The sequence below is a fragment of the Gadus chalcogrammus genome, chromosome 14, assembly GCF_026213295.1.
Source record: "Gadus chalcogrammus isolate NIFS_2021 chromosome 14, NIFS_Gcha_1.0, whole genome shotgun sequence".
Classification (NCBI taxonomy): Eukaryota; Metazoa; Chordata; class Actinopteri; order Gadiformes; family Gadidae; genus Gadus; species Gadus chalcogrammus.
The window spans coordinates 27,148,940-27,172,776 of NC_079425.1; the positions used below are offsets into that span (position 1 = coordinate 27,148,940).

The following is a 23,837-nucleotide window of genomic DNA, read 5'->3' on the forward strand; positions in this document are numbered from 1 at the left end:
GTTGTTGATCCAACAAGCATTTGGCTAATGCACCAGAATGCCCTGCGATTACAGTCACGTGTAAAACCTGCAACAAGAAGGGATATTTTGCGCGCGTGTGTAGGTCTGCTACACAGACTCATAGCGTGCGTCAAGCGGAAATACCGGAATACACTCTGCTATTGCTGCAACGGTCAGTGTCACCAGCAAAACTACAATGCACTGTGGACATTCATGCTGGGACATTGCAAAAGGCAGTTCAACTTACAGTGGATACGGGAGCCTCAGTGTCAGTTTTGCCAAATTGCATAGTGGAGGAATACTTTGAGGGAGTGCCTCTACAGCCGCCTGCAGCTTGTCTTGTGACATACTCCCAAACTCCAATCAAAGTGCTGGGGTGCATGCCTGCTACAGTGGTGAGGAACAGTGAGTACTGTAAAGTGAACTTTTATGTAACAGAGACTGGGACTCCACTAATGAGCATGGATTTGATAACTACACTTAAGCTGCATATTGAAGGTGACAAGGTGCTTTCTGCCTCACCTGCCTGTAACGCTCCTGCTTCCAGCCCAGTCATGCAACATTCCAAAGCCGAAGCGCCAGCTCCAACAGTGAGTTGTGTGAAAGGTTTCATGCATAAAGTTAAGGTCTCTGAGTCTGCCATAACTGTTCGCCAAAAGCTACGACGTCTGCCCTTTACTGTCAGATCTGATGTGTCTGATGAATTTCAGACACATTTCAGTTTCACCCATCGTCGTGATACAGAAGAAAACAGGTGGCATAAGAATGTGTGTTGACCTCAGAGAACCAAATAAAGCCATAGTGGTGGACAGTCATCCTCTACCACATATGGATGAACTGCTTTCTACTCTTGCCGGATCAATCATGTTTTCAACAATTGACCTTGAAAGAGCCTATCATCAACTTCCTCTGCATCCCGATAGTAGGGATTTGACTGCATTTATTATAACTAGTGGTGCAACGGTTCACGGGTTACCCGTGATCCATACGGATCAACCCTAAAAAAAGTGCCAGTTCAGACAGTCCAGTCTGCGCTTTTTCTGTCATTTAGTGTCCACACAAGGCATCGAGCCGGATACAGAACATGTTAAAGCAATTGCACAGGCAACTCCACCACACGATGCAGGCACCTTACATTCATTTCTGGGCATGCTTTCATGGTACAACAAATTCATAACCAACTATGCAACTGTGGTGAGCCACTGCGTGCCATCCATCGCAGTGACTCAGACTTCAAATGGACTGATGCGGCTGACAAGTGTTTCAGGGAGTTGAAACAGCTGTTGGTGGACAGTAGGGCTGTCAATCCTCCCCTCAAATCATATTCGAATTTCTAATGCTTCTTATGTTGAATATTCGAATAATATTCGAATATTTTAATGTTTTTTTTATTTTTTTTTAATTATATCATTATATACACCGATACCATCTTATTATTAGGCCTATGTCCCGCGTCCACTAGAGGGCGCGTCAACCAAATCTGTTATGTAACATTTGCAACAAGTTTTACAAAATCAATACAAAACTTATATAAATAGGTAAGATATAACGCCAGAAATATTCAAGCAATGATGTTTAATGAAGATGTTGTCTGCCGCCCAGCTTGCAGACAACGAGATGAATGTGAAGGATGTTTGGTTTGATAGTTATGACGAAGAGGGAACGCTCCGTTCACTTGCATGGACAGAGTCTCTGGTTACTAAGCAACCTCAACGTCTTGGCGGACTATATATCTGCTGATCAACACTACGAATGCTGGAAACACACCAGACACACCATGTGAAGTTATTTAACCCGATTATTGTTATTTATATCCGAGATTATTTAATCTAACCCGATCTAAACTCTATCACCCAAACACGGCGGCGTTTGGGTTTCCTACCTCGGACTTCAGCGCAGCCACGGCCGACAACTTTCTTTATTCTGGGTGGAAATAGTAACATAGTTACGCCATTAAATGCGTTTATGGAAAAAAAAATTGCGAGAAATGTGCATTTTACTTTCGTAATGTTCGCTCGGTGAATGTGAAGGATGTTTGGTTTGATCGTTATGACGAAGAGGGAACGCTCCGTTCACTTGCATGGACATGGATTCATCTAGGCGCGTAGGAGCGTAGGCGCGTAGCTGCGTAGGACCATTTTTGACACAAAATGGTCAAGCAACATTTTAGCTGCGTTACGCGCGTAAATCTTTACGCGGGTACGCGTTTGGTGTGTTCGTACCTATGCTTTCCAGCTCTGTGTCTGCTCGCGCGCTGCTCCCCGCCATCTTGTAAGCATACAATGCCGAACGTCATGACGCACAACATTGACTTTGATTTGCGTCGTTGCTAGGCAAAAGTTAAATGTAATTCTTGACTTGTCAATAAAATTTGCTAAAAAATAAATTAAAAAAAGTTTGAACGTTAGTTGCCGCACTCGAATGTTCTCCTTTTTTGAAAAATTCGAATTGTATTCGAATAGCGAAGTTCGTTTTGACAGCCCTAGTGGACAGCCCATCATTGGCCTTGTATGACCCTGCCCTGCCAAGCATCGTTTCTACGGACGCCTCTGACTATGGCGTAGGCACCGTCTTCACGCAGACATTAGTTGTGCTGGCACATGAGAACCACCAGGGCATAGTACGGACTAAACAACGCCTGCGCGAGTTGTATTGGTTCCCTGGAATGGATGCCCTTGCTCAGTCTTACATCTCAGCCTGCACGCTATGCCAAAGCCTGGACCGCACGGCAAAGACTTTCGCCGCACCACTACAGCCAGTACCTTTGCCTGAAGCACCATGGACCAGGATAGGTCTGGACATAGTAGGACCGTTCGAGACAGCTCCATGGAACTGTAGGTATGCCATTGCTCTTACTGACTACTATTCCAAATGGCCTGAAGTGGCTTTTACAGCATCAATTACCAGTGAGGTCATGATTGGATTCCTCACTAACATCTTCAGTCGTTATACCCTGAATTAGGGATGCAAACAATTAATCGATTATCGATTAATTGTCGATAAGAGATTACTCGATTAAAATAAATTACTTGCAATCAATCGCATTTTAACCCGTAATTCCCCAACCGTCCACGTGAGGGCGCACTTGACGCCAGACGTACTTGACGCACACGCGGGAACACAAGCGGGAACACAAGCAAAGCAGGGCCGTGTTCCAATACCCGTACTTCCATGAGTATACTTAAAGGAAGTATACTATCCGCACTGGCTACTACGTTAATTTTTCAGATGTGAGTGCTGTTCCAAATCGAGTACTCCGTGGTGCACTAACCGGAAATTACGATCACGACTGCCGCCGTGGCTCCTCCCCCGCAATAAACATCCTGCTTTGAACGGTGAACTCTTTACGCCTAGCAGCTATAAAAAGCTATAAAAACTATAAAAACTACAAAATGACTATTAATGCAGGCTATGTGGAAAATGCGCCGACTTTGGCTCAGCCTGGCTCCGCCTCTTCTGCTACGTAGCTAAGAAGGCTGCCGTTGAGTACGGGGAGTGTCCTTCGATCCACACTTCACGATTAGCCCGTTTTGAGTACGGCATCCGGGTCCTTGAAGTATACTTCTTTTCGCCGGATCTGAATTGGAGTACTGCATACTCAAATTTTGGCTAGTAAGTACGGACAGTACGGGTATTGGAACACGGCAGGACAAGACAAACGAAAAGCGGGACACTGACACGATGAAGAGGGCAAAACGGAGTGCAGTATGGAGCCACTTTAAGTTGGTTAATGACGACAAAGACGCCAAATGCACAATATGTGGAAGTATTTTAAAGTACAACAACTAAACGACTTCATTGAATTACCACCTAAATGTGTCACATTCAGAAGGAAATTCAGCTTCTCAGAAGAATTGCCGCTTATCAATTAATCGATCATCGATCGATAAGATGAAACAACTATCGATTAATGAATTACTCGATAATTTGCATCCCTACCCTGAATGTGTAGTGACTGACAATGGGCCTCAACTGATTTCCACTGCTCTTTCCACATTCTTCAAAGACTGCAACATAAGACAGATCAAGGTGTCTGTGTATCACCCAGTGTCTAATGGAGCTGTAGAAAGATTTAATCGATTCTTGAAGAGCCGTGTGCAAGCTGCCATTGTACAAGCTGCACCATGGAAAGAAACAGTCCCGCTTTCCTACAGACTTACCGTGCAACCCTACACGATTCCGATTCAGATTCTGCTTATCGATCTGATTCCTTATCGATTCTCTTAGCGATTCTCATTGGGTGAGAAAATAAGCACAAATGTGTTGGTTTGTATTAAATCTCTTTAATATCTGATCAGAAGTGCGTTTAGTATTAGGAAATTGCACATTTTCAAATCAATTGGTCTAGAAAAAAAATATGTTTGGCTTTTTAAGCCCAAATGCCCTCATTATGTGCCATAAAACTAAAAACACAGACTGAAAACAGTCAAGTAAGAGCTTGTGCCTTTTGCAATACTAACCGTGCTCAATTGCATTCATCTTGTAACAAAATTCAACTGACATAAACAAAATGAAGTATTGATTAGACAGAGATTTATTAGATGGTACTACCTAATAAACCGTTGGAACAAAAAAGACCGGAAACCATAGCAACGCCCGTAAACAAACCCCGAGAAGCCCAATCCCTATGAGAGCTCCCCGCGCTACGGCCATCCGGAGGCGCACAGAGCTGTTGGCCGTGATATTATATATACAATTATATAATATATACTATTATATATAGAGCTCCGGGAGTCGCAAACGGCAACAATCACTTTCTCCTCCATGCTGCAGTTCACCCCGGACTGCACTGCACTGAGTTTGACGGTTGAACGCTGATTGGCTGTTACGTTACACATGTCACTCAGTTGTCACGCTGTTGAACGCTGATTGACTGTCATTACGCGAAATTCGCGTCAAAGTTGAAATATTTCAACTCGAGCGAATTTGTCGCGGCACAAATCCTCGTGAACGCGCTCGCCTGTGCACGGCGAAAGTGTGGCGCGACAAACAAAACTTGTCTGCGGATGTTCATCAATACAGGCTAATAAAATTATGTATAGGGCATATATATTGTTTTTTCACGAAAAGGGGGTGCATTGGATTAGCACCTCCCTGGATCCGCGGAGCCGTTGCATTTACATCAGATTCAAAATGAAACCCAATAAACCGCAAATTTGTGTAGGGTCCGGGAGGGTAAATTGGGGTGCTAGCTCAAGCCGGCAATTTACCTCGGGCAATGTAAACGTGCGGACCGTACCGCGAAAAAGGCGTGCATACGACGGCATATTTGGTAGTGTAAAAACGCCTGGTGCTTGCACACTGCGGGCGGCAACCGCCATTATTACCGCCTCGCTGCTGGAGGGTTCAGCGCGGCGGTGTGAAGGGCCAGGCGTTATTCAAAAGCGGCTGCTGCTGCTGCAGCTGCTGCCGCCGAAAGTTTCAGTCCAGGGAAAGCTGAGCGGTAGGGCAAAATCTGTGCGCGTTCACGTGGGCGGCGGCAACCGCTTCCTGGTTTTCAGCCACTTTTGTAACCGCCTCCCCCCTGACGCCCTTCCCTCATTGAAATGAATGGTGGCGGCGAGTTGCCGCGCAGCGGTGTGAAAGCAGCTTTAAGCGGGAAAGCGCGCGGCGTTCAGGCATGCATCCCAGCACCCTTCCCCGCAGTGGTCTACGTTCACAATCTGAGAAAATCGGAAAAAATCGATTCTGAAACTTAAAAATCGGAATCGAATCGATTCTTGAAATTTGAATCGAAACCCAGCTCTATTCACTGCAGAAACCACGCTCTCAACAGGGCGATTGTGCACTGTGCACTGCCAGGGATGTCTAGACACGGTCCAATAAATAATGAACTTCATCACAGCCTCTCTGAAGCGCCTACAGTGCTTAATGGCAAACAATCGCAACAAAAAACGCCTGCAGAAATTCTCAGACACCCGCTGGTCTCAGCATGATCGTGTACAGTATGTCTTCTGTCATCGATCAATATGAGGACATTTTAACCACGATGGTTGAATGAAAATCAGAGGGGAGAAAGCAAGTGCAGCTTCAAAGCGACCTCCCACACATTTTATTATATGCCTTGTGAGAGGGTTGCCTTGTGACGTGGCGTTTGATCATACATTTCGGCTGCACATTTATTTTTTGAATTTTAAATTGCTGTGGTAAATTATGTTGTTGTTGCCTTCTAACATGTCTCTGTCTTTGCTGTTTAAATCTAACAGTAGTCTATGAGTAATTATATCGGCGGCAACCACTGTTTTTGGTTGCGAAATTGCGCCAGCTGGACATTACGTGGTATTGGATGTGTTTTAATAAAACGCATCCAATACACGGAATGTCCGCTGTTGACGCCACTGAGGCTATAGTAGGCTAACAATGCTCTTTGCATCCTACGAGTACCGAGTCCAGCTACGAGCGTTTTCACGACGTTCGTTACCAACGATGCTTTCGGGAAACGGTGTGAAAACTGTACGATGCTCGTACGACGCACTTCACGATCCAATAACGATGCTTTTGGGAAACAGGGACCAGGGCCCCGTTTCCCGATAACGATGGATCTTCGCTCGTAAGATCATTCTCCCGATGGATCTTGTGATCCATCGTGAATTTCTTTGTCGCGTTTCTCGAAACTCCTCTTGACATGAACGCGCGTGCACTGCGCTAACGACGTCGTAGGATTGTAACTGTCTACTGACACGGTGCTGAAATCGGCTTCGTAGGAAGGGGGGACGCAGGAATGTCGCAGGAAAATTGTGTTAAAAAGGGTTAAAATATCTCCCCATCAAGGACAACAGCAGAGTAGCCTACGAAAAAAATAGACTGCAATTATATGAATGCTAAAGACATTAAAACACAGACGTTCCCCCCCCCCCCCCCCCGTCAACGTGACCAATCCCCACCATATCCCAGCCTTTTGCCTGATCCTTTTGCCTTTAATTTTCTCTTCATTTCTTTCATTCAGTATTTTTTTTCTTTCAATTCTTTCATTCATAATTTTGTTTAATTTTTGGGGTTATTTAAGGCTATGTTTTATGAGTAGCCTATGTCACAGTCTGCACAAATCCCCCCACTTTCTCTAACACATTTTGAGTGCCCTGCCTGCGTAAACATTTTCTGGACTGTCCCGTTTTATTTTGGCCATTTTAACATCTTTATTAATAAATTCATAAATAATCTTTATTAATCACCAAACTTAGAACATAAAGGCGCAATGCGTTTTAATAAAACGCATCCAATACACGGAATGTCCGATGGTGACGCCACTGAGGCTATAGTAGGCTAACGATGCTCTAATGGCGCGTTTCCACTGCAGGGTGCGGAACGGATCGGATCGCAAAGGTGCGGGTCGGGTCGCGTTTCCACCGCCAAAAGTGGGCGTGACCCGGACTTTGCCGTACCCGTTCCGGCCCCATTCTCGGGACTCCTCCGTTGCGGTACCCAAGACCAGATGCCTGAAAGGGTCCCGTGAAATTCTAGCTACACCCCCCCTCCGTTGATTGGTCGACAGAATCGTCACTTCCGGGTGACGCGGGGATAAAAACAAACAAACAGTAGCCTCAAGGTATTATTCTTTACAATTAACATGTCGCGTAAAAAGCTTGCTTGGGCGAACAAGGAGGTGGAGACGTTCGTCTGCATTCTTGGGGAGGAAGACGTTGTTTACGATGTTTACGTAGCTGCCGCGGCGATCGACATCCGGCCTACCACCAAGGGTACTGTCGGCAGTGGAAACGCGACCTCGGAACTGAGCTGGGCTGGGCTATACCGCCCCCTCCCTACCGCACCTTTGCGATCCGATCCGTTCCGCACCCTGCAGTGGAAACGCGGCATTATGGCGCGTTTCCACTGCAGGGTGCGGAACGGATCGGATCGCAAAGGTGCGGGTCGGGTCGCGTTTCCACCGCCAAAAGTGGGCGTGACCCGGACTTTGCCGTACCCGTTCCGGCCCCATTCTCGGGACTCCTCCGTTGCGGTACTCAAAACGAGACCAGACGCCTGAAAGGGTCCCTTGAAATTATAGCTACACCCCCCCTCCGTTGATTGGTCGACAGAATCGTCACTTCCGGGTGACGCGGGGATAAAAACAAACAAACAGTAGCCTCGAGGTATTATTCTTTACAATTAACATGTCGCGTAAAAAGCTTGCTTGGCCGAACAAGGAGGTGGAGACGTTCGTCTGCATTCTTGGGGAGGAAGACGTTGTTTACGATGTTTACGTAGCTGCCGCGGCGATCGACATCCGGCCTACCACCAAGGGTACTGTCGGCAGTGGAAACGCGACTTCGGAACTGAGCTGGGCTATACCGCCCCCTCCCTACCGCACCTTTGCGATCCGATCCGTTCCGCACCCTGCAGTGGAAACGCGGCATTAGCGTCCTACGAGTACCTACGAGTACCCCTGGAGTACTCGTTAGTTACGAGCGTTTTCACAACGGTCATTACCAACGATGCTTTCGGGAAACGCGGTGAAAACTCTACGATGCCCTTACGACGCACTTCACGATCCACTTAGGCTAACGACGCTTTCGGGAAACGAGGCCCAGGTTCATTTGGTCGGATAAATGGCCATGGTTACTTAGCGGAGATTCCATTAAGTCACGTTGATGGAATGCAACTCTAGCTTAAAGTAGCGAGGATAAGCGAAATAACCCCGGCTTTGCCTTTAGCTTGGTTGATGGAATACCCCCCATGTCATGTTTCTTTATGTTGTCCATGTTTCTTGTCATGTTGTTTCTCTGTTATCTTTCTGTTACTTTATGTTGTCATGTTTCTATTGTTGTCATGTTTTTAACATGTCATGTTTCTTGATATTTGTTATCATGTTTTTCTATATTAAATTAGATCAACTTTAATGTTAATGGTGCGCTTTGTACTGTCCGTTCACACAGAAATGTGTCTTGCATTACACATCTCTTCAATCCTCCTCCATTAAAATAAGTTAAAACAGCACATAAAAACATTTACATAACATTTATTTAAGAGTCCACACACACACACACACACACACACACACACACACACACACACACACACACACACACACACACACACACACACACACACACACACACACACACACACACACACACGTGTGTGAACACGTGAGTTCATAAGAGTTCATAAGAGTCAAAGGTCTCACAGTCCAATAAATTAAAAGGCCATAGATGTCTCAGGTTATTTCTGTCTTTGTTTCTTTACATGTCCATGTGGTCATGTTATTTCCCTGTTGTATTTTTGTTTCTTTACATGTTGTCATGTTTCTTTATGTTTTCATGTTATTTCTATGTTGTCATGTTTCCAGTTGTCATGATTCTCGGTTTATTCTGCTCTTACCTTCTCGGCTGCCAGCAGAATTGTTGATAAAAGTATAAATCCAAGAGTCGCCATCTCGTAGTTCTGAAGCACCACACCAGCGCCCACATTAAACCCTTTATATATAAATATATATGTATGTATCTGTGTGCATCTATATATTAAGATATATTTCGGTGGACCATCTGACTTATGTCTTCATTACTGTTCCGTCTACGAGCGACCGAATGACTTCACTTCCTGTATTGGTTCGCTCGTGACACGTGACCTGTTGGCTGAGACCATGGCCGTGTTCCAATACCCGTACTGTCCGTACTGCGTACTCAAAATTTGAGTACGCAGTACGTTCCAATTCAGATCCGGCGAAAAGAAGTATACTTCAAGGACCCGGATGCCGTACTCAAAATGGGCTAATCGTGAAGTGTGGATCGAAGGACAGAGAATGTCTAATAGTAGACGGGCTCTGGACACTCTCCGTACTCAACGGCAGCCATCTTAGCTACGTAGCGGAAGAGGCGGAGCCAGGCTGAGCCAAAGTCGGCGCATTTTCCACATAGCCTGCATTAATAGAGTCATTTTGTAGTTTATAGCTTTTTATAGCTGCTAGGCGTAAAGAGTTCACCGTTCAAAGCGGGATGTTTATTGCGGGGGAGGAGCCGCGGCGGCAGTCGTGATCGTCATTTCCGGTAAGTGCACCACAGAGTACTCGATTTGGAACAGCACTCACATCTGAAAAATTAGCGTACTCAAGTGAGTACGGATAGTGCAGATAGTGTACTTCCTTTAAGTGTACTCATGGAAGTACGGGTATTGGAACACGGCACATGGACCAGAGCAGAGAGAACTATGCAAGGCTCCATACCACGGAAGTAGGCGGCAAAAAACGCTACAACGGTGTCCAATGGAAGTGTCGCCACTCTGTTATATCTATCACTCTGCATGGACAACAGCACTACCGCCCCCTAGTGGAGTCCAACGGTGTACCTCCACCTAGTGCCGAGATGTTTAGCTAAATAAATGCAGTGAATGAGAAGAATAAAATATAAATCGGAAACCAAAAAAAGCATCATAAAACTGCATTTGATTATATGGCAAAAACATTTATGCAAAGTAGCAAAAACGTGAATGGTTCGCTTTGTACTAAAGACACATGTAGGCTGGATGTATACTAATGTTTATTATTAGAGTTTTTCATATCAACTTTCAGACTTATTAAGCAAAATCCCATATTTCATACATTGATAGCTTAACCCAAGTATAATTTGTGTAGCATAACAAAGGAATTAGGAAATAGACCCTTTGGGTTTAATATCTAGTGTAGACGTTGGAAACGGGTTGGAGGAAAACTAACAAGAAACAGGAACAGACCAGATAGCCACCCAGATCCAGAACAACACTGTGCACTGAAGCGGTTCGGGGACAGACTCTTGATCATCTGAAGTTATGGAACTATAAACACTATGCTGGAATGAACCGCAGCCCTTCAGTGTGCAACAGAATCAGCGATGGATCTAAAATAGCCTGGAACTCAACACAGCAGAATCCTCTACCAGAACACGGCTGCTATCATCTCCACAGCGCCCCCTAGCTGTTCCACCTCATCATTACATTGATCTTCACGAAAAGAAGAGATTGCTGAAAAGCGTTAAAATGCACTCATAAAGAAGAGAGCCACAAGGCCTTCATGATGAGCAGGTGGAACCCCCCCCTGAGAGAGAGCCAGAGAGAGAGAGAGACTCCCAAACTGCAGTTTGGTGTTTGGGTATTCCGTCCTCCTCCGAGGGGCCCCAGAGGAGGAGGACCAGAGGAGGAGGACCAGAGGAGGAGGACCAGGAGCCCAGAGGAGGAGGTCCAGGAGCCCAGAGGAGGAGTTCCAGGATCCCAGAGGAGGAGGTCCTGGCTCCAGAGTCTAGCTGTCCTGCAGCATCTTCTCGATCTCCTGGTCCCACTGGTCGTCCTTGTTGTCTGACTCGGGGACAACTTCGTACTCCTGCAGCTCCTGCTGCAGCTCCTTCTCCCAGTCCGCCGGCTCCTCTGAGGGAGGAGGAGAGGGGGTGAGAGGGAGCATTGATACGACTGATGGGAGTACTGGTAATGTGGGATTTAACCAGAGGAACTTAGTTATTATAAGGTATTCAGTGTTTCCCACAGACCAAGGACCACAGTGTGGTGCGCGGGGGGGGGGGGGGGGGGGGGGGGGGGGGGCGGCGACACAGCACGGCGACGACACAGCACGGCGACGACACAGCACGGCGACGCGGCCGTCAGCATGTAACTCTGCGTTTACATGCGGACACATCTGATCCGCATAGATGTGGAAGAACAGCTCAATCGGAATAGAAAAGTATCATATATATATACGCCTCAATCGGTTCGGAATAGAATTCTATGCGGAATATGAGAGGTGGTGTAGTCCGCTATAAACACTTATTACGATTAGTTTGGGGTTTAACTTGGAGCAGCTGCAGTAGTTCGCAATTGGTCCACTCCGTCTGTACTTTAATGCACACCGAACTTTACCGCTGTCAAGGAAATTGGATTTATTGCCTGATTCACGTCTTTGTTATTATCACTCCGTAGTGCTATGCAGAGATGATTGGACGGAACGATTTTTAGATTTCCAAATCGCGTTATAAAAAAAAAAAATATATATATATATATATATATATATATATATATAAAAAAAAAAGAAAAAAAAAAAAAGGACACAATCAATTCGTGGCGTTCGATGTTGATTCTGTGGCGCCGCGCCACACAATGGTCTATGTATGGGAAACACTGGTATTAATGACTCATAAGAACTCACTAAGTGAACTAAGTGAGTTATTACCTTCATACCACATCATGTGAAATGCAGGGACTCTTTCTCTCCCTTGCCATTTTCGTTCAATGTGTAAAAATCGTGCAACTCGGCCTATCCCAACCCCGATGTGAGCGGGTGAAAGGTTAAGCAGGTGGCTGGTGAGTGGGTGACTGGTGAGTGGGTGACTGGTGAGCGGGTGACTGGTGAGCGGGTGACTGGTAAGTAGTTTTGCTTTCGTCAACGAAAATATCGTTGTCAACGACCCTTTATCACGTGAGGAAAACGAGACGAGACGCAACGTAAATGCTGTTCATGTGACGATAACTATAATTAAATACATAATTCAGTATTGTTGACGAATAAAAATGAGACTAAATGTGTTTTACAAAATAATACTCTTGAAAATATCTCTTCATTTTCGATGACCAAAACTAGTCGAGTTTTATTTATTTTATTTTTTATTTCTGGGGCTGTATCAGGTTATGTTACTTCCTGAATCCCCTCTCGTCGCGATTCACAAGACGCAACTGTGGTGGTAGCGTTAATGAAAACTTAAGGCCCTCTCCACACTAATCCGGGTAAATATAAAAACGTACAACTTGTAACTGAAGATACATAGTACATTGCACAGAGAAATCATAATTTCCATTTCACCTGGCATTTTTTTTTTTGATGAGCGCAAGCTTGTGGCAGCGTCATGGCAGTGTCATGGCAACCGAACGCCATCGTATCTGAAAGCCTCTACCCTGTCCACACTACAATGCAATCCTAGCGTGTTCATATTTATCCACCTCAGCGCTCGTTTTTGAAAAGCATCGTTATCAGTGTCGGAATTCGGCGTTCTAATGTGGACGGAACATGATTGGTTGGTAAAATAAATACGTTGTAAATTCATATCAGAGTGTCTTCCGTGTCTGGAATGGATGTATTATTGAGTCTAATAAGGTAACAATAATATAATAATAAGATTACCTTGTTTGAATTGTGAAATGGGTTTGGCAAAAATAAAATGTTGGTTTTGTCAATACTACTAGGTAGCCTCCTTATACTATATTGACTGAGTTAAATAGAATTGCATTACAAAAAAGTTACTAATACAATTTGCTTTGAATAAAACTAGCCTAAAATAGTCATGGATAATTCTGACTAAAATAGGACTTAAATGCTCAGACTTTTAGTCGTCTGAAACTTGAGTAGACTGAAAAGAGTATGAACGTGAATAAAACTAATAAAAACTAAAATGACAGCTTGACACAAAGACTAGACTAAAACTAAAATTAGAACAGGCCGCCAAAAACAACATTACTGGTAAGTGGGTGACTGGTGAACGGGTGAGTGGGTGACTGGTGAACGGGTGAGTAGGTGACTGGTGAGGGGGTGATTGGTCAATGAGTGACTGGTGAGGGGGTGACTGGCAAGTGGGTGACTGGTCAGGGGGTGACTGGTGAGCAGGTGACTGGTGAGAGGGTGACTGGTGAACGGGTGACTGGTGAACGGGTGACTGGTGAGCAGGTGACTGGTGAGAGGGTGACTGGTGAACGGGTGACTGGTGAGCGGTTGACTGGTGAACCCAGCTCACCGTCGGGCGAGGGGGTCTTGGCGGGCTCCAGCACCAGCTGCTTTATCTCCTTCCTGAGGTCCTCCTGGTCGAGCGCCGCTCCGTCATACGCATCGCTCACAAACTCTGACACGCCGGGACTGCTGCGGCCCTCCTCCTCCTCCTCCTCCTGCTGCTCCTCCTCCTCCCTCGCCGGGGCCTGACCCCACAGGACACAGGAGCAGGGAGACCAGGAGTTAGTGATAGGTTAGGTTCCTAATCATCCAGATGAACCCGTTTGTATTCCTTAGTACGATTTATTTCAGCCATGTCTCAAAGACGTGAATCCTGTTGACACCCTGAGTCTGTGTGTTTTAGCTCATTTGTGTGGGCCGTCCTTGTTATGTGTGCGTACAATACACTTTAACCCAATTATCAGTTTTCTATCCATATTGAGGGACAATACATGAAACTTCTGTACACAGGACACTTTAACACATAGTTGGACACTACTACCCACAGAAGGAGACTTCTGTACACAGGACAGTTCTACACACAGTAGGACATTACAGAACACAGTAGGACACTTCTACACACAGTAGGACACTTCTACACACAGGACACTTCTAGACACAGTAGGACACTACTGTACACAGTAGTACACTTTTACACACAGTAGGATACTTCTGTACACAGTAGGGCACTTCTACACACAGTAGGACACTTCCAGAGCAATGTGTAAACAGCTGACCGCTGTGTGGTCACAGCTGTGGGGAAACCATTTGATTCAGGTGTTTATTCGCTCTATGCTCTGGTGAATGTCCTGAGAGGCAGAGAGGGATCCTGTTACAAACCAGCTGCCAACTCCAAGCTCAACCACATTGTTGATTTTCCCAGAAACACTGCCTTAACTTAACTGACATACAGCACGCTGCCTTAAATTAACTGACATACAGCACACTGCCTTAACTTAACTGACATACAGTGTGGTTTTGTTGTGTTCCAGAGGGTGACCTACACTTAACCACCTCAGCCAAGTCACCGAAACCGACCACACAATCAGTGCCCCCCCCCCCCTCCTGCCTCATTCCTGATCACCACACACTACCGTTTCAGAGCCCTCCCCTCCTGCCCCACTCCTGGTAACCTTATAAAAGCAGGTAAGATGTCATTTCTTGCAGAAGGGCCTTTTCTCCTATTCAACTCGTCACACCCGTTCTCTCACCTTCCGCTCCTCTCCGATGGAGGCAGGGGGGCTCTTGGCTTGCAGATTTTCTGAAACAGGAGAAAACAGAAAGCTGTGAGCCGGATGTTCCTGTGGGCCCCGGAGAGGCTGTGGCCCTCAGAGCCCCGGGCTGGTGTCAATGCAGCACTAGGGAGGGCCATTGTCTTCTCAGAAACACACGGGTCGACCGGTTATCCATCCAGCATTGAATTGGGTCAAAACTGTTTAGTAAGAAGCACCATTACTGCTGTGCACACTGGGAACTGACAAAGGTGGCATACAGGGTCTGTGTTTGTCTGTCACCACAGAGTTCTCATCATCAGCCCTAAACACGGAAAAAGGCCATAATCAACTCGTAACAAAGTTTGTTGTTTCAAGCATCCAGAAGCCGTACCAAATCAAACGTATTGATTGACACCCTTCACATGGAGGGATTCAGGCTTAAACACCAACAACGTTATCTAAACTTGGAGTTTCTCTTTTGGGAATTCCGTGATGAAAGGTCACTTGTGAGACTCCTTCCATCCCTATAGAGCTAGCTCACCTGTGGAGAGGCCCTCCTGGGGGGAGAGGCCGGCTGCCCTCTCCCCATCTCCCTGCTGCTGGGCCGCCAGGGCGGTGAGCTGGGCCGCCTGCTTCACCAGAGACACTCGGTAGAAGTAGTTCCTCCAGAACACGTCCTCCTTCACACTGGAACACAACAGAGGCTTAGGAACCACTGGGGCTGTGGGACCACAGCACCAGACTACACTGCATCCACTCAGGATAGAGCCCCAGTGAATTATCTATTCTGATGAACACCAGGACCCGGCTAAAGACAAAGGGATTTATCATTTTAACATTGTACTTGAATTGTTTTATTATATGTAGAGTTGTTTTAACATGACACACACACACACACACGCAGACACAGACAGACACAGACCCACACACACACACTAACTCACTGCTTGGGCACCAGGTCGAAGCGCATGCGGTTGAGCAGCTGGTCCTCCTCCAGCATCACGCAGGCCAGCGGGGACATGAGCTCCATGTCGAAGGTGAACTGGACGCCAGCCGGAGGGTCCCGCAGGAAGTTCCTCCGGTCCTGAGGTGAGAGAACAAACCCTTCAGATCTGCTGAGCCCCTAGAGGACTAACCGGTGATGAGTACTGGTGAGTAGGAAGCCTTTTAAGTTTTATGGGATCAACACGACATGACTTAAACAGGGACACTGAAAATCAGTGTCACTGTTTTTTAAATACATTGAAATACTTACGGCCCAATTATATTGTGACAATGAAGCTTATGGTATATTTTGAACACGAAATTTTGAACAACAATTTATTTGCGCTCTTTATAAACGTCTCCCTCTGACTTACCGCTGATAGAGCCAGGATCTGCTGCTGGATGGTCTCCTCTTCATTGTAGCCCACCCAAGGAGGCACGGCTGCGTCTGATCCAAACCCAACAGGAGCAGCTTTAAGGGCCCGATACTCAGGCTGCACGTGCTACGTGACAGTTACTGTTTTACAACATTGCTTGCATGCTCACTAAAACCAATACCGTGTCGAGTTCTTCACAAATAAGCAGTCCTACCAGTGCAATCTCCTAAGAATGTATTGTCATTGCAACACAAATACGACTCATGTTACATGTTATGTATTTCTGTCAATGTAATGCTTCTGACAAGGATAAATAAGGCTATCACACCCTAATGTAATGTAAACATCAATTTATAAAATGTGATTGACGGCCTACCAGATCTTTTGGCTTTGTTTTCTTGGACAAACTTCTCCTGCTCCTTCTGGAACTCTCCCAGAAACGTCTGAAAGGCAGAGAGACGTTATGATGAACACATACATGATGAACACATGCATGATGAACACATACATGATGAACACATGCATGATGGATCCCCTGCAGCGGCTCAGGACTCCAGCCCACCTTGTCAAGGATGCCGTCGATGCTGCCGTCCTCCACGCTCCTCTTCAGACTCTGCGCCGTCCCCGACACCGACTCGGAGATCTTCTTGGTGGCACTGGTGGCAAAGCTGAAGATGTAGTCTGTAAAAGAAGGGAGGAAGAACCGTAGTTTAGTCTGTAAATGAAGGGAGGGAGAACCGTAGTTTAGTCTATAGAGGAACATGGGTATAAACATGTTGACATGACAACACAGAAGTTAAAGCAGAGAACGGGTTCTAACCACCAAGTCCCTGATCCCGCTGGGACTCCCGGCTCCGGGTCGGGGAGATCTCCTGGGTCCCGGTCGGGGAGGTCTCCTGGGTCCCGGTCGGGTCTTCCTCAGTTCGCTGTTTGTTAACTTCGTTCTGTTGTTGCACAATCCGTTCTTCCGGGCTGGACAGGTCACGGTCGCCGCTCCTTGGGGGATCCTCCGCCCGCTCCAGACCGAGCCACGTCCCGAGCCCCTTAAACATGTTGACGGGATGTGGAGAGCGATGATCGATAAACAAGAGAGGGGAGACAGCCGAACCAGGAACTGGACCACCGCTGCTTCTTCGTGGCTGTTGTTATAATTTTGTACGGTGTCGCCCACTACCGGCGGGCGGTACAATCCCCTATCGGCGGGTAACAGCCGTAACAGCACGCCCTAGCGGCAGGTAATAGGGCATCCTACCGGTGGGTGAGTTTTATAAGGTTTTATTTGTTCAGTTACCTTTAAGCAAATATTATTCGGAAAAGGAAAAGATATTCAACTTTAAAAAGTCAATTGGTCAATTTACCACCAGACCCCCAGATTTACACCCACAACACAATTTTTTTTTGAGAAGTCATATATTTTACAGACCTTTGTGTAGTCATAGATGCATTGTGGTTATTTTGATTGACAGGTGACATCCTGAAATTAAGGTAGATGTTTTCATTTGACTTGCCTTATTTAAATTTCCTATAGGACAACATATAGTAAAAATTGAACACGGCAATGCGAAATTAAGAAATTGTATAAGTGTTATTACTAGGGCATGGAAATGGAGCTGTGTGTTGTGAGACATTAAACTTCACGTTACACATTAACCGCGACATACTGTACATTGGCTACCATGGGAACGTGAATTCTCTGGGTCAACCACAGGGGACAGTAACGCACATTAAGGCTTTGGTTTACCGCGGAAAAGGAAACGAAGAAGGTAGAGGAGATCGCTTGTTCTGCTGAAATAGTCCGACTTCTAAGCATTTGATTTCGTCTCACTCTTTGTCGTTCGTTTAGTTCCTCATCTGCTCGTTATTCAGTCTGCTAAATAAGGAAATGGGTAAGACAAACACAATGATAATACACCGTTTTCTTTGTCGCACTTTAAAGTAGCGTTAATCTGCCTGTTCTGATCTCATAACCCATTGAAGACTGATCTCCTTCCAGATGAGACCATGAAGACCCTGATGGTTTTCGACTTCGACCACACGGTGGTGGATGACAACAGTGACACGTGGGTCATCAGGTATGCAGCACGCATGCGCCTCCAGACAGACAGTGTGCCTCTCTTAATCATGTCTTCAGCTTGGACTGCCTAACCCCTGGATTCAGTGTTTACTCTCTCGGTCTGAAAGTATTAAGCGGTTTATCAAACCCTGCATTGAAGTTCCCACCTAAACTAACACCTCAGGTGCTCATGTGCAGGTGTCTCCCAGACCGGACCCTCCCCAACGCACTGAAGGACTCTTACCAGAAGGGCCAGTGGACCGACTACATGGGCCGAGTCATGGCCTACATCGGTGGGTGTGTGCGTCCAGTTGTGTTTATGTGTAGGGTCACAATGATGTCAGTGCTGAAGAGCTCATAGGTAACAACAAAGCGAGTCTGGGTCGAGGTTCTTCTTATATTATTAACATCTATATAAATATATGGATAGTTAAATTGAGTGATCGGATCATCTGATCTTGAATCGTGTATGTTTCAAGTGGAATGCACTTAAAAGTAAGTTTTCAAATGGAAGTATTCCACATGGTCCCTGGTAGGCCAGCATTGGAATTCAGCGTGTGAACCTGGTATTCGGCTCGGTATTTGTGCATCCTCCTAACCCCAGCCTCATCCCGTCGAATCAGGTGACCAGGCGGTGAGCCCTGACGGCATTCGCGTCGTCATGGAGACCATCCCGTTCACGCAGGGCATGGCGGACCTGCTGGCCTTCATCTCGGCGCACAAGAGCGCGGTGGACTGCGTGGTGATCTCGGACTCCAACGCCGTGTTCATCGACTGGATCCTGGGCGCGGCCGGGCTGCGCTCGGCCGTGGACCGTGTGCTCACCAACCCCGCCCGATTCGACGATCGGGGTTACCTCACGGTGCGGCGGCACCACGCCCACGATTGCGCCCGCTGCCCCGTCAACCTGTGCAAGCGGGCGGCGCTGCAGGCGTACCTGACAGAGTGCGAGGAGGGGGGCTTGGACTACCACAGGATGATCTACGTGGGCGACGGCGGCAACGACCTGTGCCCCTCGTCCTGCCTGCGGGGGGGTGACGTGGTGATGCCCAGGAGGGGCTTCACCCTGGAGGGGCTGCTCTCCAAGCTGCAGAGCCGGGGTTCCTCCCTCAAGGCCCGCGTGGTTCCCTGGACCAGCGGCACGGAGGTCCTGGACGAACTGAGGTCCCACATGCTGCCGGCCACACCCTGACGGCAGCGAGCGGAGCAGGGAGCGGAGCAGGAAGTGGAGGAGGGGGTCCTCCCTCAGGGTCAACGGGATCAAAGAGAGCCAGGACTGTGTCTGTCACATCACAGCTGTCCACTGGGACTTCGTTTTTTACTTTTATGTTATTGTTTTTAGAAAGTCCTATTTATATTGGTGATCATATTTTGTGACATGGTTTTACATAAGGACATAAGGGTATGTAATGCGTGCAATGACTCAGGTAATTTTTGTTTTGTTTTCTTAAAATAAATGAGAAGAATTATTGACTTTCTAAAAATCACTTCGTCTTGGGCAGGAACCAACAAATGGATCATGTTGACCGTTCTTTCGGCCCTCGTTCATATAAAAGACCCCCTGTCTTAAGCTCATTCCCAAGTGTACCCAACCCCTAGATCACCAACCAATGTGGTCACTTCCGGTTGGTTTAAAGCCTTCAAACATACCATTTTACTAGAGATAAATTCACATAGAAGTGGTCAAAACGAGGACCACTGGCCCCCTACTATAGTTTGTTACCTAAAGAGGGGCCTGGCTGGCTCCCGGGGGCCGCGGTAACTTGAGGAATACGTTTACAAAGTTTCTGATCCTGTTCTTCAATCTCACTTTCCATCAGCCGACCGCCTCATGTGGACGCCTCTCTGATAGAGAGGGAATATTTGAACACTCAAATTGCCCTGACCTGGAACAATAGCCTGGAAAGGTGCAGGAGCACACTTATAACTGTTTTCCATGTTGATAATATACCGAAGATGAGTCCGCTCAATCTCAGAGCATGATCCGTGAGGCCCAGTTGTCCGGTTCACAGCCCTGCATGGCTTCCTCTGGGATCAGAGCAATCAACTGTAGATCTGTGCATTTTTCTTCCTGTTCATCTCATTTTGTTTGCGGAGTACATTCCTGGTTCTTTGCCTGATCAATATGCATCAGAGCAGACCCTACCTCGAGTGGATCTAGGCTGGTCATCACCCGAGAGGAAGGCCTCAGTGTTCTGCTGAGATCAGGACATTCCTCTGCTCCGCTGCAGGGCGCTTCGTCAACACCAGGGGGCGCTCCATGCCTGCACTTCACTATAAGGCTGCTGAGAACAGGTGGTGAAGTCCATGGAGGGCAGGAGGAGGACATGGATGGACAGGCAGCAGGAGAGCATCCAGGAACGATCTACTGCACGGAATGAAAGCCGTCCTCACTACGGATCACACAGGCTACCGTGAACAGTACTGTGCACTGGTGTGAAGTGGGTGACTACAAATTAGCTTTGAACAAATGCAAAATTATATCGATATATCTTACATAGCCGATATATCCTGCAGCCCTAGGTGTCATTCAATTACCTCTTCTCGCTCAGAAGTAACGATCAACGATATTACTAAGTGCCAAGGCTCTATGCTACTGTCCACAGAGTGAGCTTACCACTCGCTCACCGGGCGCTAGTGCCTACTAAGCGGTTGTCGACAGATAGGCTTCACCAAACAACTATCTTTAACCAGCCTGTTTCCAAACAGTGGTTACTCGCTTCTACAGTGACTAGCTTGTATCCAAACATTAGTCACCGGGAACATCTAGCTGCAAAGCTAACTAAATCATCTAGCTGGAAAGCTGACACGTTTTGCTGGGAAGCTAAACCGAATTGGCTGCAAACCTTCAATAAAATAATACAACTGTAATAATACAAAGTCTCCAAACTGAAGTTAAACCATGGCTTCTCCCCCTCCTAACACGAAGGACGGAAAGCTTGGACAGGTGTGCGTTTGCGGGAACCATATATCTGAGAAAGATACTGTAGCAGGTCAGAGAGCGCGCGAAGACCACAGTGCGTCGTCCCTCACTGGGAGCTTGTTTATTTAAATCCAAAGCCAAACAAAACAGAGGCTTCAAACTATAAATCAACAACGTCCGGGAGAGTCCTCGTGTTCAGCGCTCCGCCACCGGCGATCTCTTGTGGGGATCGCGTTGGATCTCTCCCTCCCTCTCTCTGTTCCCGGTCTTTTTACCACAAAACAAAGCAGGCACATAAATACACACTTGCTGATTGGCCTGATTGCGAGCAGGTGCCCGCAATCAGGCCCAATCCCCCCAGCCGATCCGGTGCGCTCCCAACCTGCCCATACTCCCCCTGCAGGCAAGATGCCGCACGTCCCCCCACACACCCCCACCACCCGACACAGGCCAGGGGCACATCCGGCCGCCAACTCACTCCCCCCCCCCGGAACGGGAGAGGAAGTGTGCCACGGCCATCTGCGCCCCAGGCCTGTGCACGACCCGGAAGTTGAAGGGCAGGACCGGAAGCAGGGACTTCCGGTCCGAACTCCTCTCTCTCTGGTAGCGTCGACGCAAACGCGACAGGGACCGCATCGTTCCACCTCTTAAGGAGGTTGATGTGGTAGACCTGCTTGTTTTCGCCCCTGTCCGACCGCGCTACCTCGTAATCCACGTCCCCGACTCGCCGCGTGACCACAAAGGGCCCTTGCCACAGGTGGGCAACAGTACAAGGACCTTATCCCCCGGGTGAGATCGCGTAACCTAGTCCCTCTGTCGTACAGGCTCCTGGGCTCGGTGCAAGTGCTCACGTGACAATACCCCTGGTGAGTGAAGCTTTGCACGCAAGTCCAGGACGTACTGGATTTCGTTTTTTGATGTCAATTGACCCCTCCTCCCAGTTTTCTTTGATGAGGTCCAGGACGCCCCTGGGCTTGCGCCCATAGAGTAACTCAAATGGGGAAAACCCCGTGGAAGCCTGAGGCACTTCCCGCACTGCAAACAACAGAGGGTCTAGCCATTGATGCCGATTTCGAGCATCCTCGTGTGAGAACTTACGGATCATGGACTTTAACGTCCGGTTAAACCTCTCACACAAACCGTCCGTGGCTGGGTGATAGACGCTTGTGCGGATGGCCTTGACCTTCAACAACCCGGGAAGTTCCCTAATCGTGCGTGACATGAAATTGGTGCCCTTGTAACCCAGGGTTACATAACATCTTTTAATTTAATCAGAATTTAATCAAAACCCAGTAGAATAGTTGTCACTTATCAGAAAGAAATACATGGTTTGTATATTGTCGTTTTAAATAGTGACAAAAAAAGTGATAGACATTTAATAGGAAACTATTTCAAATAAGTACTTAAATAAATAAAACCAAAGGGTAAGAGAGAAAAACAGCTTTGAAAAAAAGAAAAAAAAAAGACATTCTCTTACCTTTGAAATATATATCTCTTGTTTCCGTGTGTCATTTCTGGTGCAGACAGTTACCATATCTCTCCTTAACGAACCCTAGAATCTTCTGGTAGTCTAGCCCATATATTGATTATTGATTGTATACTAGTAGCAGTGTTTATTAAAAAACACCAGGTACCGGTTGCACCCTGGTCAGTGAGAATCTCTTTCGGGACTCCCACCCGCGATATGACATGAAACAACGCCTGCGCAACACTCTTCGAGGAGATGTTGCGCAACGGAATTGCTTCCGGGTATCGGGTTGCGTAGTCGATCAGGACTAACACAAATCGATACCCGTGTGCGGAACGTTCTAATGGCCCGATAATGTCCATGCCAATGCGGTCGAAGGGGGCTTCCACAAGGGGAAGGGGCCGCAAGGGAGCCCTGGGGACGGCCGGGGGATTCACCAACTGGCACTCGGGGCAGGATGCGCACCACCTGCGCACCTCCGCCCGCATCCCCGGCCAATAGAACCGGGCCATTATCCGGTTAAGTGTTTATCGTACCCCAAATGGCCCGCCATTGGGTTATAATGCGCCGCCTGGAAACCATTTCCAGGCGGCTCCTGGGCACCAGCAACTGGGTGACAACCTCCTCACTCTGGGTGTCACGACTCACCCGACAAAGCCTATCCCTAACCACTATAAAGTGTGGGGAAGTCAGCTCTGCGTCTGGCCGGACCCGACTCCCATCAATTACTATCATCTGGTCGTAGGCTGAGCTTAGGGTAGCGTCACGAGACTGCTCGAGGGGGACCTCGGGTTGAGGACCCCCCGTCTCCCCCGGTCGCTGAGCAGCGTCGGTCGCCCCCGCCTCAGCACAGAACACAGCACACGACTTACATGTCCCTACCTGTCGTGTCCGCATCCCCGTAGTCCCCCTAACAGCCTGTGGAAACCCCGCCCAATCCAACCCAAGAATCAGGGGATGCGTGAGGCTTGAGCTAACCGCCGCCTTGACACGAATTTCGATAGGGACCAAAGGATACTCGTGCACATCCCCGTGTATATACCTCACCGAAACGCTCGACGCCTCCACCAATGCCTCGGACCGCACCAGGCGCTGATGGATCATGGTCTGCATGCAGCCCGAGTCCAAAAGCGCCTGGTACGTACCCCGCTGTATCCTCTACGGGAT

General features: G+C 47.5%; 3 protein-coding genes across 5 annotated transcripts in view; 1 reads left to right on the plus strand and 2 right to left on the minus strand.

The window, feature by feature from the left end:
* The window catches only part of zgc:123258 (uncharacterized protein LOC641502 homolog), a 37,711-nt gene extending 27,916 nt beyond the window's left edge, over positions 1 to 9,795 (minus strand). For 2 of the 3 annotated variants that reach the window (XM_056607203.1, XM_056607202.1), the window contains exon 1: positions 9,319 to 9,795. In XM_056607203.1, coding sequence (XP_056463178.1) covers positions 9,319 to 9,372 — 54 coding nt within the window. In that variant the 5' untranslated portion in view covers positions 9,373 to 9,795. The remainder of the gene's footprint in view (positions 1 to 9,318) is intronic. The other variant, XM_056607204.1, reaches the window with a different exon arrangement.
* Positions 9,796 to 10,455: 660 nt separating this feature from the next.
* Positions 10,456 to 17,383, minus strand: syap1 (synapse associated protein 1). Its single transcript, XM_056607208.1, has 9 exons — positions 17,047 to 17,383; positions 16,789 to 16,907; positions 16,603 to 16,669; positions 16,224 to 16,297; positions 15,810 to 15,949; positions 15,407 to 15,552; positions 14,863 to 14,912; positions 13,680 to 13,857; positions 10,456 to 11,331 (listed from the first exon to the last, which is right to left on the minus strand). The coding sequence occupies exons 1-9, from the start codon at positions 17,276 to 17,278 to the stop codon at positions 11,207 to 11,209; spliced, it is 1,131 nt and encodes a 376-aa protein (XP_056463183.1). The 5' UTR covers positions 17,279 to 17,383; the 3' UTR covers positions 10,456 to 11,206.
* Positions 17,384 to 17,892: 509 nt separating this feature from the next.
* On the plus strand, positions 17,893 to 20,147 carry phospho2 (phosphatase, orphan 2). The gene is made up of 4 exons (XM_056607210.1): positions 17,893 to 18,112; positions 18,220 to 18,298; positions 18,478 to 18,572; positions 18,903 to 20,147. Exons 1-4 carry the CDS (start codon positions 18,109 to 18,111, stop codon positions 19,469 to 19,471), a joined length of 747 nt encoding a protein of 248 aa, XP_056463185.1. The 5' UTR covers positions 17,893 to 18,108; the 3' UTR covers positions 19,472 to 20,147.
* The last annotated feature ends 3,690 nt before the right edge of the window (positions 20,148 to 23,837 follow it).